The sequence below is a fragment of the Schistocerca nitens genome, chromosome 4 (genome assembly GCF_023898315.1).
Source record: "Schistocerca nitens isolate TAMUIC-IGC-003100 chromosome 4, iqSchNite1.1, whole genome shotgun sequence".
NCBI lineage: Eukaryota > Metazoa > Arthropoda > Insecta > Orthoptera > Acrididae > Schistocerca > Schistocerca nitens.
In genome coordinates this window covers 195,640,376-195,657,218 of record NC_064617.1, presented here as the reverse complement: position 1 = coordinate 195,657,218, position 16,843 = coordinate 195,640,376, and the positions used below count along the sequence as shown (strand labels likewise).

Genomic DNA, 16,843 nt, shown 5'->3' with positions numbered 1-16,843 from the left:
ATACAATAAAGGGGAAAAAATGCTCATTCAGCAGTTATCAGTACACCCTGAGGAAGGCATCAGCAATAGTCGCCGAAACGTCGGAATTTTATAGCTGGCAATGCGGCCTGAAACCCAGAAGAATTTTATTGACTGTGACATAGGTCGCGGAAGCCGACGTTTACACAATCCCAGCATCTGCCTTTAACGATTTAGGAAATCACGAAAAACCTAAATCTGGATGGACGATCGAGGATTTGAATCGCCGTCCTCCTGAATGCTAAGCCAGTACGCTACCACTGCGCCATTTCTTTCGGGGCGAACCGTTATGAATTGCGTGCCAAAGAGTATTTTTATTCTGTTATTGTGTTTGTGTATTGCACCAAAAAATCCGGGTCTTCCACATTTCACGACATCTTCGGCATCATTCTTAAAACGTCTGCTAGCTGATATTTCTCAATACCTCTGTTACACTCTTACGTGAGGCAAGTCAGTCTACGCTTATTAACTCTCTCCTTCTTTGTACATTCGCGATGCCCCCAGTGAGACCAACCAGATTCAGATGTCACAAACTTTAACAGTATTACAGTTCCCGCAAGTGTTTTGTAGGAGATTTCTTTCGCACATGACCTTTATTTTCTCTTTATCGTACCAATAAATCACTGAATGCTGCCTCAAATAAGCCGCAGACAGGCGAGAAGCGACCATCTTCACACTGATTTTGGCATAGACTCTAATAACGTTGACTTCAGTGCCGAAAAATTAAAACATACGAGGGCGGTTCAGAAAGTAACCTCCGATTGGTCACAGTGCGGGTTGTGGGGGGAGTAGCGACGCCATCTGTGCGTTCACGCACTCAACAGGTCAGTCGGCATCAAGCCGTGGTCGAGTGAACGTCGTACCTGCGCTAGTTTAGTTTTTGTGGCAGTTTGAAATGTGTGCTGCAATAGAAAACCCCGCCAAATGTGAAGTGCGTGCTGTCATAAGGTTTTTTACAGCCAAAGGATATTCTGCAGCAGCTATTCATCGTGAGCTTTGTGCCGTGTACGGACCAAGAGTTATGAGTGAAGGAGTTGTCCGTGAATGGGTACGTTTATTTAAAAGTGGACGAGAAAACGTTCATGATGAAGAGAGGAGTGGTAGACCATCATTGGTGACTGACGAACTCGTTCAGACAGTTGATGCAAAAGTTCGTGAAAATCGACGTTTCTCAATGTCGGAGTTGTCTACTGGTTTTCCACAGATTTCTAAGACTCTCTTGTACGAGATAGTGACAGCAAGATTGGGTTACCGTAAGTTCTGTGCACGATGGGTGCCCAAAATTCTTACCGACCACCACAAAACTCAAAGAATGGCCTCTGCATTAGACTTTCTGTCACGTTATGAGGACGAAGGAGAACCATTGTTAAACAGAATCGTGACCAGTGACGAAACCTGGATTAAGTACGTGAACCCTGAGACAAAAGAACAATCAAAGATGTGGGCACATTCAAATTCGCCTACCAAACCAAGAAAAGCCTCGCAAGATTTTTCTGCCAGAAAACTGATGGCAACGGTGTTTTGGGATGCCAAAGGGGTGTTGTTGGTTGAATTCATGGAACGTGGTACGACCATTAATCAAGACGTGTACTGTGAAACAATAAAAAAGTTACGACGGGCTATACAGAACAAACGCCGTGGTATGCTGACTTCCGGTATCGTTTTTTTGCACGATAACGCCCGTCCTCACTCTGCTCGCAGAACAACGGCCCTTCTTGAGTCCTTCAAGTGGGACGTTATCAACCATCCACCTTACAGCCCAGACCTGGCGCCAAGTGATTATCACCTCTTCATGCACTTGAAGAAATGGCTCGGGTAACAGCGGTTTGATGACGACGAAGAGCTCAAAGATGCGGTCACAGGCTGGCTCCAGGCACAAGCGGGTGATTTTTATGCAGAAGGAATTTCAAACCTTGTGAAGAGATACGATAAGTGCCTCAATCGCTATGGAGACTATGTAGAAAAATAGTGCAAAGATGTAGTTGTAAGATGTATATATTAAAATATTTTTATTTAACTTGGTGTATTTTTTTAAATCAACCGGAGGTTACTTTCTGAACGGCCCTCGTACCTGATAAATCGGTATCGTCCACGGGTTGGAGGAATCATCACGGAAAAAGGTGCTCTCCACGGTCCCGCAGGGTTCAGTCCTTACAGTGTTGCTTCCCTCTATCAATGATACCTCATCTCCGTTACACTCTTAGGACTATGACATATTGTAACCATATTTAACTCTATCGAAGTACCAGCTCCAATAATATCAGTTCTACAATAAGGCGTGAAAGATCTGTTTAGTATCAAGATCATCACAAAACTATAAAGAGGATCACAAAACCTCGAACTCAAATACTTATGAAGCCATAGGTGATCCTTATGGCGCACATGAAGCTGATCAACAAACATTTTCGTCAAGCACTTCTTCCTGCAATCCTTGATGTACCCAGTTCCTCGATCAAAAGACGGTAAAATATTTCGGCTAGTCCTGTATAAACATGTAAATTGAGGAGAATAGATTGTCACAGCATACAGAAAATTTGTCTCTAATTTATGTGATATTCAAAAGGTTAAAAAATGTTGCCACCTAAAATAAAATAAAAACTAGCTCAGACGTTAGCACAGCCAAATGTCAACTACTGTGATGTAGTGCAATACATTACAGACGACCTGAACGCTTTTGTATAAAGTGTGTGTGACATTCGATTGTTTGATGGTGTTAGTCGTTCCTGGGCACATTTAAGGTACATGTGACCAAATAGCGTAAATTACTTTTACCCGCTCAATTTTCTTTATTATCTTCTTTGCCACTCAGTATCTCTCCCCGCTCATTAAATGTCTTTCGTCATTCTTTAACTGCTACACAATACAGTATGCGTGTTAGCGTCTTGGCAACATCTATGCATAACACTATGTATGATTATCCTTTGTCTCCTTGTCTGTGTCAGTCATACGACTGTGGAGCAAACTTAATAGTAACCTTCGTCTTATCTAAAACTGCTCTGTATTCAAGAGGTGGTTAAATCATATCGTCACGTATTCACATCAGCAAGGCTCCATATTGGCGTATCTGAAATTTTTTCCATCTTTTCAACAATAAACTGCATCTAAATACCTCATTTCTCATTTTCGTCGTATGCCTGTTGAACATATTACCCAGAAAACCATTGCTAATGCGAAACCATACGTAATTCTGGAGGGGATTACAGGTACTCCTGTTATCCTAAGCATAGCTTCTCTGCCAGCATATCCCAGGTGATCCGCTCCTATCCACCAACGAACCAGTATCACCGACATTGTTATCACACTCCCAGCATTTTTCTTTCCTGTCTGCTTCTGTTGCTTTTCCTTTATCTTCGATCCATTCTTTCATTTCTTCACTATTACTTCCAGGTTTTCCACACACTAATCGGCGACTCAGGATTTAATCTTTCGGTAATGTTGTCAACCATTTCTCACAATATATTATTAAAACTTTCTGGTAGATTAAAACTGTGGTCAGGACCGAGACTCGAACTCGGGACCTTTGCTTTTCGAGGGTAGGTGCTCTACCTAAGAAACTCCCGTCTTTTGGCTGTCAGTCGTTACTTTTATATCTCCACCACAGCTGCGAAGATAACAAGGACTTCTTAAAGAATTTATAAAAATTCAAAACCATCAACAACTTCCTTTTGATTCGTTCTCTGAATGCATAAATATTAAAGGACTCCATTCCAGAAAACCACCATTTGCTGAAACTCTAAGCCTAGGAAATAACAACCTTGATATTGTGCAACATCGAAAGAAAGCCTGGGAAAATAGTGTAACTGGCGATCTCAACATATTCCGATTTATCTCTGAAAAACCGACTGACTTTGACCACCCCAAAAAAAGTCCTGTGTAACTCTAAACCGAATTAGGGCCAGCCATGGCAAATTTGCTTACTCATTACGCAGGCTGCCTCTCCCAAGAGACGTCAGGCGCATTTTCTCTGGTGGTTCAACAGATATTTGCCATTTGGTGTTTGCATTGTGTAGCTGGAGCCAGCTCAGACAAGTAGTGCTTGTCATATCTTTCATGTGACGTCCATTGTCGACGAATGGCATCTGTTTCTTTCACGTTACAAACGAAATTATTTTTCAACCGGAACTTTACTGGCCCATTCTATAGAGCGGCCGCACATTAGTGCGATATTTATTTTATCTATACGTGTTAACAAGCACAGTGAAACTCGAAGAATAACCAGAACACTGCCGTGGCCAGTGCTGGCTGCAGCGCTACTGACAAGGGAAACTCCCCATCGCACACGCTTCAGATTTAGTGGTAACAGCGCCCAGCGGACACCCCGTCGAAAACTGAACACAGATAAAACGTGAAAACAGGAAAACGCTGTACTCAACTGTGAAAAAAGAAGCAAAATAGAAACAGTGAACGGTCCAAGCTCAAGAAATGCATTATACAGGCTGGTCCATTGTTCGCGACCGGGCCAAATATCTCACGAAATAAGCGTCAAACGAAAAAACTACAAAGAACCAAACTTGTCTAGCTTGAAGGGGGAAACCAGATGGCGCTATGGTTCGCCCGCTACATGGCGCTGCCATAGGTCAAACGGATATCAACTGCGTTTTTTTAAATAGGAACCCCCATTTTTTATTACATATTCGTGTAGTACGTAAAGAAATATGAATGTTTTAGTTGGACCACATTTTTCGCTTTGTGATAGATGGCACTGTAATAGTCACAAACATATGGCTCACAATTTTAGACGAACAGTTGGTAACAGGTAGGTTTTTTAAATTAAAATCCAGAACGTAGGTACGTTTGAACATTTTATTTCGGTTGTTCCAGTGGGATATATGTACCTTTGTGAACTTATCATTTCTGAGAACGCATGCTGTTACAGCGTGATTACATGTAAATACCACATCAATGCAATAAATGTTCAAATTTATATCCGTCAACCTCAGTGCATTTGGCAATACGTGTAACGACATTCTTCTCAACAGCGAGTAGTTCGCCATCCGTAATGTTCGCACATGCATTGACAACGCGCTGACGCATGTTGTCAGGCGTTGTCGGTGGATCACGACAGCAAATATCCTTCCACTACGACGACCAATCCACCTGTCATGAAATATGCTTTTCAATACCGCTTCAACCGCACCCGAGCTATGTGCCAGACATCCATCATGTTGGAAGTACATCGCCATTCCGTCATGCAGTGAAACATCTTGTAGTAACATCGGTAGAACATTACGTAGGAAATCAGCATACATTGCACCATTTGGATTGCCATCGATAGAATGGGGGCCAATTATCCTTCCTCCCATAATGCCGCACCATACTTTAACCTGCCAAGGTCGCTGATGTTCCACTTGTCGCAGCCATCGTGGATTTTCCGTTGCCCAATAGTGCATATTATGGCGGTTTACGTTACCGTTGTTGGTGCAAGACGCTTCGTCGCTAAATAGAACGCGTGCAAAAAATCTGTCATCGTCCCGTAATTTCTCTTCTGCCCAGTGGCAGAACTGTACACGACGTTCAAAGTCGTTTCCATGCAATTCCTGATGCACAGAAATATGGTACGGGTGCAGTCGATGTTGATGTAGCATTCTCAACACCGACGTTTTTGAGATTCCCGTTTCTCGCGCAATTTGTCTGCTACTGATGTGCGGATTAGCCGCGACTGCAGCTAAAACACCTACTTGGGCAACATCATTTGTTGCAGGTCGTGGTTGACGTTTCAGAATGTGGCTGAAACTTCCTGTTCCTGTTTCCTTAAATAAAGTAACTATCCGGCGAACGTTCCGGACACTTGGATGATGTTGTCCAAGATACCGAGCAGCATACATAGAACACGCCCGTTGGGCATTTTGATCACACTATCCATACAGCAACACGATATCGACCTTTTCTGCAATTGGCAAACGGTCCATTTTAACACGGGTAATGTATCACGAAGCAAATACCGTCCGCACTGGCGGAATGTTGCGTGATACCTCGTACTTAAACGTTTGCGACTATTACAGCGCCATCTGTCACAAAGCGAAAAAAGTGGTCCAACTAAAACATTCATATTTCTTTACGTACTACACGAATATGTAGTAAAAAATAGGGGTTCTTATATAAAAAAACGCAGTTGATATCCGTTTGGCCTACGGCAGCGCCATCTAGCGGGCCAACCATATCGCCATCTGGTTTCCCCCTTCAAGCTAGACAGTTTTGGTTCTTAGTAGTTTTTTCGTTTGATGCTTATTTCGTGAGATATTTGGCCCGGTCACTATCAATGGTTCAAATGGCTCTGAGCACTATGGGACTTAACATATATGGTCATCAGTCCCCTAGAACTTAGAACTACTTAAACCTAACTAACCTAAGGACATCACACAACACCCAGTCATCACGAGGCAGCGAAAATCCCTGACCCCGCCGGGAATCGAACCCGGGAACCCGGTCGCGGGAAGCGAGAACGCTACCGCACGACCACGAGCTGCGGACCACTATCAATGGACCACCCAGTAGAGCAGCTGGAAAGTGTAACGGCGAAATAAACGGAAACGAAACAAACCTAATTACGATCGTGAATCAAAAAGGCAGATAATCCAGCATACAGTGGAGATATGTTCACTAACAGCATACACGGGACAATTTGAAGACTCATAGTTCATTTGAAGACTCATAGTTCATTTGAAGACTCATAGTTCATTTAACTATATTTTAACGTAAATGTTTCCATATGGCTGTTATTCTTACTAAATCTTCAGTGATGTGATTTGTAATAACGCCACACGATAAATAACTACCACGAGTGAAAGGAATAAGGCTGTTTCCCAATATGATTCACAGCGCATACCATCGACATTTGCACTGTTGTGCAAGTATTTTCATTGCATCTGAGCGTAAGAAATAAATAGAAATGCAATCACTGTGTAATGAGCCACCATAGACAGGGGTCCCTCTTGCCAAAGTACTCAGAAGGGAAATTCCCCATCGCACCCCTCTCAGATTTAGTGGTAAGATGGGCCAGTTTATAGCCCGTGAAAAACTAAACATAGATCAAGCATGAAAACAGGAAGAAGGTGTACTGAACTGTGAAAAAAGAAGCAAAATAGAAGTAGTGAACAGTCCAGGCTCAAAATGTGGAACATCGAGCGAATTCTGATAGCCACGGCGTCGTGGTTATACGGCCACGGTGTCGGACGGCAAAGTCGAGATCCATCTTCAAATCTCCTTAGTGCCTCACATTTTTTTCCCACAAAATTATGAACTGCCCGCCCTGTCATTTACGCGTCTGTTCGCTGTATTCAGATTTGTATTTGTGTTGGGGTGTAACGTCCGTTTGCAACAGGGAGGTGTAAGGAAGGGACGTCCTATTCGTACTACACAAGTACTGCATGTTGCGTTTCGATGTGGAAGTTTTGAGTCTTGAATTCTTTGTTGTTCACATCCGTTTATTTGCTGTTTTAATTTCTGTGAAGATCTCTATGCTGCATCTCGCCTGCTCTCACTTTCATCACGTTTACTTGCAACAGTAATACATTCTTACCACATGACTCATATTCTGTCTGTAAGCAATGTGTAGTACGACAGTTGACAAGACTACGGAAGGATAACGGACACGTCAATGAGCGGACGGAAAATTCATAATTTTGTGGAAAAAAAATGAGGGGAAAGGGAGATTTCAACACGAATCTCCCACTCACGAATCTCCCACTTTGCAGTTCAACACCGTGATAACACAACCACGACCTAGTGTTCCTGGCGATTCGCTTGATGTCGCACATCTCTAGCTTGGACCGTTCACTGTTCCTGTTTTGCTTCTTTATTCGCAGTTCCTTTCACCATTTCATGCTTGATCTGTGTTCAGGTTCTGACGGGCTATCCACTGTGCCATTTTACCACTAAATCTCAGGGGGTCTGCCATGGGGAGTTTCCCTTGTCAGAGAATGTCCTTGACCAACTTCAGAAATTTCGTCGGTGGAGTTCGCGTTCATGCCGTATATTTCGGTGACTAGCATCACAGCGTCGTGTCTGTGAAAATGAACTTCTGTCACCTGCTCACCGGAGCACATTTTGTAGCAGCAGCGAAAAAAGACCAAAAAGACATATGGCCAAGCACACGGAGACACAATGGTACAGGTGAGCCCCTGTTAATCAGACGCCATTACTGGATATCCAGCTGGAACACACTGCCGAATAACTGGCACCACGCAGGGAAGCCGTACCGTACACTGCATGCAGACACGCTCCACACATCGCCCACACAGTGAGATGATCTATGGCCGATCTCCTACTACCATATAACGATCTTGATTGTTACAGGAATGTAGCGGCTGCAGCAACTGGATACATCGCCATCGCTTGCCACGGTAATGATGCATGATACCCATACTAACAAATCCAACCTTGCATGAACTATCGCAGCTAGCCCTTAACTACTATCGACCGTCTCTCAGACCGCTACTAATTTTTGTGTCGAGATATTTCTCACACCCCTGCAAAGCCAAATGGACTCTTCTGTGTACCTTCCTATTGGCTGTCAAGCTACACGTGCCACCATTCTTGCATTGTTGCTGCTCTTTGTTTCGTAATTATTAGCCTTGAGAGGTCTCTCAGACGTACCATAGTGTTTGCGTGCCGCGTTTTTATTGCATGCTACTGTTTCTCCATGGCGGGGAAAGCTGGGCCTTCTGTGCAACCTGTGTTATGTGAGACAGATGTCTTCACTTGCAAGATGAGCCTCAGACACCGAAAGAAGAATTTGAAAATCGAAAAACGTGTACCTTTTGCCCTCCTCGTCTGAAGAGGAAAACAAGGCATCCATGTCAACAGTGTGGTGGTCCGATTTGTTTGGAGTGTTCCAGGAAGGTCTGCGTGAAGTGTTTGCAGGTGGAAATTGACTAAAGTATGATTCAGTGGCACATGATAACAAGTATTTAGCTTTTTTACTTGTAATTTTAGAAGTAAAATGTGGCAAAGTTTCTCCATTCATAGACTTATGGACTGAAATATTCGCTCTACATCGCAAAGTGAGTTATAAACTGAAAGTTGACTTCGCACACAATTTATCGTAAGTCATGTTGGATTTTTCCACCCAGTTATATTGCCAATTTGTAATATAATCCCTCTGATGAAAATCTGTGTGTGAGCAGAGAGCTAACTATTTGCTGTTATTTTCGTAACTCATAAAATAAAAATATACTCCAGATTTCGCATTGTTTTAACTGTCGGAGTGTTTAAAATATAGTAGTGTTTAAAGAAAATCAAATTTCTACAAAGGCCACCTCTAAGAAGTGTAATGAATGACTGGAAGTCAAGAAACTATATATATATTCTGCAAAATATATATATATATATATATATATATATATATATATATATATATTCTGCAAAATTCTGGTTTGATAAATAAAATAGAAAAGTGCGGTCTGCGAGAGCCCTCCATAGTAATTGTGTTCCTGTGAATGACCATAGTAGTTAAGGGCCAGTAAGCCACTACTGCTCATACTACCCATCCCACTGTCGCAGAGGTTTTTTTCCCACGGCACGAGCCTTGGCACTTTTTTCCCCTCTGCTCTTCAAATCGCTACCCTCACTCGCGTTTCGTCCACTATCTATCACCTGATGGACCGTGTTAATGCATAGTCTTACCCTGACGCACGGATAACATCACAGCCCAGCATCCTGTGATCCACTTACTAGATAACTAACATGTTGACGGAGGTGACAGTAGAACTTTTGGTCTGGTCACCACGTTGGTGCGTGCGTGGAGGGGCCCCATCTCTATTTAAAAGCGAGGAACTGACCTGGCAGGCGAGCAAGCAGCGCGCTGCGCCGTCGAAGTTGCGGGGTGCGCGCCTGGGCCCGCCCTCTCCCGAAGCAGCAAGCAGCAGCAGAGGCAGCAGGAGAGGCAGCAGCGGGGCAGTGCGGTCCATTGCGCTCAGCGCGGCGATCCGTGGACAACTGGGGCCGCGGCAGCCGACGGGCAGACCGCCGGCCAGAGAACGCGGCCGTAGCTGACGCCCCACCGCGCCGCCACGCCAGCTCCTCAGCCCGCTTTCGCAACCCACACGCGTGTACTCTCTCCTCTCTATCCCCCCCATACACGAGCAGTTTGTCAAATTCTACTATGTTTGAGAAATATTTCACCGCGTACAGTGGTACTTGACGCGTCTGTCAAACATACAGCGTGTTCGACGTGTTTGAGAGAAATTTTAATTGCCAGAAAATTTGACAACAATGCGGACGTTGTTCGTGTTGATATTTCGTGGTATTCGTTTCGTGAAAAATGGTTTTATTAAAATTGCTCAAATGGCTCTGAGGACTATGCGACTTAACTTCTAAGGTCATCAGTCGCCTAGAACGTAGAACTACGTACACCTAACTAACCTAAGGACATCACACACATCCATGCCCGAGGCAGGATTCGAACCTGCGACCGTAGCGGTCGCTCGGCTCCAGACTGTAGCGCCTAGAAACGCACGGCCACTCCGGCCGGCCAGTTTTATTACAATTTATCTCACTGTAATGTAGGTTAATTCTTACAAAGAAGAAGACAGCAACCAGCCACTATTAATACTGCTATTTATTTAGGTAAATAGCGCCACTACCGGTTTCGAACTGGCAAGTTCATCATCAGACGACTGTTCACATGATTTGGTTGGTTCAAATGGCTCTGAGCACTATGGGACTTAACTTCTGAGGTCATCAGTCCCCTAGATCTTACAAGGGAACCTCCCCATCGCACCCCCCTCAGATTTAGTTATAAGTTGGCACAGTGGATAGGCCTTGAAAAACTGAACACAGATCAATCGAGAAAACAGGAAGAAGTTGTGTGGAATTATGAAAAAAATAAGCAAAATATACAAACTCAGTAGTCCATGTGCAAGATACGCAACAACAAGGATAATGTGAGCTCAGGAGTGCCGTGGTCCCGTGGTTAGCGTGAGCAGGTGCGGAACGTGAAGTCCTTGGTTCAAGTCTTCCCTCGAGTGAAAAGTTTTCTTTCTTAATTTTCGCAAAGTTATGATCTGTCCGTTCGTTCATTGACGTCTCTGTTCACTGTAATAAGTTTAGTGTCTGTGTTTTGCGACCGCACCGCAGTACCGTGCGATTAGTAGACGAAAGGACGTGCCTCTCCAATGGGAACCGAAAACATTTGTTAGAAAGGTCATAGCTCAACCGATTCCTCCACAGGAAAACACGTCTGATGTATTCTATACGACACTGGTGACGGCATGTTTGTCACATGACAGGAATATGTTGTCGATGCACCTAACTTGTACACTTGGCGAATGGGTAAAAAGATTCTTCTACCTTGCCCGATTTAGATTTTGTTGTGGATGTGATAATCACTCCCAAAAAAGTGATGAAAACATAAGAGTTTGTCACATAAACTGAAAATAAAAAAATTAAACTTTTCACTCGAGGGAAGCCTTGAACCAAGGACCTCTCGTTCCGCAGCTGCTCTCGCTAACCACGGGACCAATGCGCTCCAGAGCTGTCAGTCCTTGATGTTGCCTATCATGCACATGGACTACTCAGTTTGTATATTTTGCTTATTTCTTCCATAGTTCCACACAACTTCTTCCTGTTTTCTCGATTGATCTGTGTTCAGTTTTTCAAGGCCTATCCACTGTGCCAACTTATAACTACATCTGAGGGGGGTGCGATGGGGAGGTTCCCTTGTTAGAACTACTTAAACCTAACCAACCTAAGGACATCACACACATCCATGCCCGAGGCAGGATTCGAACCTGCGACCATAGCCGTCGCGCTGTTCCAGACTGTAGCGCCTACAGCCACTCAGCCACCCCGGGCGGCGCACATGATTTGCAAGATAAACTTTACATTATTGTCAGTTTTCGTTTTTTATTCTCCCACTGTGGCGAAATATATTTGGCGTGTTGGTGCCGTCGAAAATTCCGCGCGATTTTGTTGCGAAGTTGCAGGATTGTATTTTTCGAATATTCCAAAATATATCCAGCACTTATGTAATTTGTACATCACCATATTGTGCAAAGCAGTGTCACTGTTGTATTTGTTAATCTTCTATCTTTGTGATAACTTCACATGTGGCAAATTCGTTTTGGTGTGTGTGTGTGTGTGTTGCGTGTGTGGTGCATACTCGTGTCTTCCTTTTCAGTGTGAAGTCTAAATAATTTTAAACGAGTTATGAAATGTTTTACTGTCCATTCGCAGAAAGTTGATTATCAGGTTCCAAGAGTAACTTTTCCTGTAACAGGTTTTCCTGTTTATGTTTCTCTCTCAGTTTAAACCATCTGTTGGATCAGCGTCTCGTTTTCTTCTTCTTCTTCTTCTCGTTTAAAGAGAGTGCCAGGGTCAATGTCAGAAATGCTTTATCTACGTTTGTAACCATTCCCAATAGTGCCAAAATGCAGCAAACACGAACAGCGTCTGCTGTTAGCAGAGGGTTAGCCCATACATAGATAATATAGACAATTGTCGTTATCACACCGCGGTCGGTCGACTGGTGGAGATATCCATTTGCAGGCGTCTTCTGGGGTACACTACAATTTATTTTTACCTCACGTCCAGCAAATTTAGAAAAATTTTTCTTCGATGGTTAAATCTTGTGCAGTGTTTGGTTGCACCGAAAGGTACACGAAAGGAAGTAATATTTCGTTCCACAGGCAAACTTGTTTAATGCTGTAGTAGGCGCGCACTGTTTCGTACCGTTAGCAATCGTTGCGGACTGTCAGTCCCCATGGAGATAAATATAGATTTATCAGTAAAAATCAACAAAGTAATTGAGCATATGCTTGAAGGGGGAAACCAGATGGCGCTATGGTTCGCCCGCTACATGGCGCTGCCATAGGTCAAACGGATATCAACTGCGTTTTTTTAAATAGGAACCCCCATTTTTTATTACATATTCGTGTAGTACGTAAAGAAATATGAATGTTTTAGTTGGACCACATTTTTCGCTTTGTGATAGATGGCACTGTAATAGTCACAAACATATGGCTCACAATTTTAGACGAACAGTTGGTAACAGGTAGGTTTTTTAAATTAAAATCCAGAACGTAGGTACGTTTGAACATTTTATTTCGGTTGTTCCAGTGGGATATATGTACCTTTGTGAACTTATCATTTCTGAGAACGCATGCTGTTACAGCGTGATTACATGTAAATACCACATCAATGCAATAAATGTTCAAATTTATATCCGTCAACCTCAGTGCATTTGGCAATACGTGTAACGACATTCTTCTCAACAGCGAGTAGTTCGCCATCCGTAATGTTCGCACATGCATTGACAACGCGCTGACGCATGTTGTCAGGCGTTGTCGGTGGATCACGACAGCAAATATCCTTCCACTACGACGACCAATCCACCTGTCATGAAATATGCTTTTCAATACCGCTTCAACCGCACCCGAGCTATGTGCCAGACATCCATCATGTTGGAAGTACATCGCCATTCCGTCATGCAGTGAAACATCTTGTAGTAACATCGGTAGAACATTACGTAGGAAATCAGCATACATTGCACCATTTGGATTGCCATCGATAGAATGGGGGCCAATTATCCTTCCTCCCATAATGCCGCACCATACTTTAACCTGCCAAGGTCGCTGATGTTCCACTTGTCGCAGCCATCGTGGATTTTCCGTTGCCCAATAGTGCATATTATGGCGGTTTACGTTACCGTTGTTGGTGCAAGACGCTTCGTCGCTAAATAGAACGCGTGCAAAAAATCTGTCATCGTCCCGTAATTTCTCTTCTGCCCAGTGGCAGAACTGTACACGACGTTCAAAGTCGTTTCCATGCAATTCCTGATGCACAGAAATATGGTACGGGTGCAGTCGATGTTGATGTAGCATTCTCAACACCGACGTTTTTGAGATTCCCGTTTCTCGCGCAATTTGTCTGCTACTGATGTGCGGATTAGCCGCGACTGCAGCTAAAACACCTACTTGGGCAACATCATTTGTTGCAGGTCGTGGTTGACGTTTCAGAATGTGGCTGAAACTTCCTGTTCCTGTTTCCTTAAATAAAGTAACTATCCGGCGAACGTTCCGGACACTTGGATGATGTTGTCCAAGATACCGAGCAGCATACATAGAACACGCCCGTTGGGCATTTTGATCACACTATCCATACAGCAACACGATATCGACCTTTTCTGCAATTGGCAAACGGTCCATTTTAACACGGGTAATGTATCACGAAGCAAATACCGTCCGCACTGGCGGAATGTTGCGTGATACCTCGTACTTAAACGTTTGCGACTATTACAGCGCCATCTGTCACAAAGCGAAAAAAGTGGTCCAACTAAAACATTCATATTTCTTTACGTACTACACGAATATGTAGTAAAAAATAGGGGTTCTTATATAAAAAAACGCAGTTGATATCCGTTTGGCCTACGGCAGCGCCATCTAGCGGGCCAACCATATCGCCATCTGGTTTCCCCCTTCAAGCTAGACAGTTTTGGTTCTTAGTAGTTTTTTCGTTTGATGCTTATTTCGTGAGATATTTGGCCCGGTCACTATCAATGGTTCAAATGGCTCTGAGCACTATGGGACTTAACATATATGGTCATCAGTCCCCTAGAACTTAGAACTACTTAAACCTAACTAACCTAAGGACATCACACAACACCCAGTCATCACGAGGCAGCGAAAATCCCTGACCCCGCCGGGAATCGAACCCGGGAACCCGGTCGCGGGAAGCGAGAACGCTACCGCACGACCACGAGCTGCGGACCACTATCAATGGACCACCCAGTAGAGCAGCTGGAAAGTGTAACGGCGAAATAAACGGAAACGAAACAAACCTAATTACGATCGTGAATCAAAAAGGCAGATAATCCAGCATACAGTGGAGATATGTTCACTAACAGCATACACGGGACAATTTGAAGACTCATAGTTCATTTGAAGACTCATAGTTCATTTGAAGACTCATAGTTCATTTAACTATATTTTAACGTAAATGTTTCCATATGGCTGTTATTCTTACTAAATCTTCAGTGATGTGATTTGTAATAACGCCACACGATAAATAACTACCACGAGTGAAAGGAATAAGGCTGTTTCCCAATATGATTCACAGCGCATACCATCGACATTTGCACTGTTGTGCAAGTATTTTCATTGCATCTGAGCGTAAGAAATAAATAGAAATGCAATCACTGTGTAATGAGCCACCATAGACAGGGGTCCCTCTTGCCAAAGTACTCAGAAGGGAAATTCCCCATCGCACCCCTCTCAGATTTAGTGGTAAGATGGGCCAGTTTATAGCCCGTGAAAAACTAAACATAGATCAAGCATGAAAACAGGAAGAAGGTGTACTGAACTGTGAAAAAAGAAGCAAAATAGAAGTAGTGAACAGTCCAGGCTCAAAATGTGGAACATCGAGCGAATTCTGATAGCCACGGCGTCGTGGTTATACGGCCACGGTGTCGGACGGCAAAGTCGAGATCCATCTTCAAATCTCCTTAGTGCCTCACATTTTTTTCCCACAAAATTATGAACTGCCCGCCCTGTCATTTACGCGTCTGTTCGCTGTATTCAGATTTGTATTTGTGTTGGGGTGTAACGTCCGTTTGCAACAGGGAGGTGTAAGGAAGGGACGTCCTATTCGTACTACACAAGTACTGCATGTTGCGTTTCGATGTGGAAGTTTTGAGTCTTGAATTCTTTGTTGTTCACATCCGTTTATTTGCTGTTTTAATTTCTGTGAAGATCTCTATGCTGCATCTCGCCTGCTCTCACTTTCATCACGTTTACTTGCAACAGTAATACATTCTTACCACATGACTCATATTCTGTCTGTAAGCAATGTGTAGTACGACAGTTGACAAGACTACGGAAGGATAACGGACACGTCAATGAGCGGACGGAAAATTCATAATTTTGTGGAAAAAAATGAGGGGAAAGGGAGATTTCAACACGAATCTCCCACTCACGAATCTCCCACTTTGCAGTTCAACACCGTGATAACACAACCACGACCTAGTGTTCCTGGCGATTCGCTTGATGTCGCACATCTCTAGCTTGGACCGTTCACTGTTCCTGTTTTGCTTCTTTATTCGCAGTTCCTTTCACCATTTCATGCTTGATCTGTGTTCAGGTTCTGACGGGCTATCCACTGTGCCATTTTACCACTAAATCTCAGGGGGTCTGCCATGGGGAGTTTCCCTTGTCAGAGAATGTCCTTGACCAACTTCAGAAATTTCGTCGGTGGAGTTCGCGTTCATGCCGTATATTTCGGTGACTAGCATCACAGCGTCGTGTCTGTGAAAATGAACTTCTGTCACCTGCTCACCGGAGCACATTTTGTAGCAGCAGCGAAAAAAGACCAAAAAGACATATGGCCAAGCACACGGAGACACAATGGTACAGGTGAGCCCCTGTTAATCAGACGCCATTACTGGATATCCAGCTGGAACACACTGCCGAATAACTGGCACCACGCAGGGAAGCCGTACCGTACACTGCATGCAGACACGCTCCACACATCGCCCACACAGTGAGATGATCTATGGCCGATCTCCTACTACCATATAACGATCTTGATTGTTACAGGAATGTAGCGGCTGCAGCAACTGGATACATCGCCATCGCTTGCCACGGTAATGATGCATGATACCCATACTAACAAATCCAACCTTGCATGAACTATCGCAGCTAGCCCTTAACTACTATCGACCGTCTCTCAGACCGCTACTAATTTTTGTGTCGAGATATTTCTCACACCCCTGCAAAGCCAAATGGACTCTTCTGTGTACCTTCCTATTGGCTGTCAAGCTACACGTGCCACCATTCTTGCATTGTTGCTGCTCTTTGTTTCGTAATTATTAGCCTTGAGAGGTCTCTCAGAC

At 43.8% G+C, this 16,843-nt stretch overlaps 1 protein-coding gene across 5 annotated transcripts in view; it reads right to left on the bottom strand.

Moving 5' to 3' along the window:
- LOC126253248 (uncharacterized) overlaps positions 1 to 16,843 on the bottom strand; it is a 364,089-nt gene that overhangs the window by 337,623 nt on the left and 9,623 nt on the right. For 2 of the 5 annotated variants that reach the window (XM_049954449.1, XM_049954450.1), the window contains exon 1: positions 9,798 to 9,968. The exons of 2 other annotated variants lie outside the window; for them this stretch is intronic. In XM_049954449.1, the coding sequence (XP_049810406.1) occupies positions 9,798 to 9,926 (129 nt within the window). In that variant the 5' untranslated portion in view covers positions 9,927 to 9,968. Of the gene's footprint in view, positions 1 to 9,797; positions 9,969 to 16,843 lie in introns of those variants that run through there. One more of the 5 variants, XM_049954446.1, reaches the window with a different exon arrangement.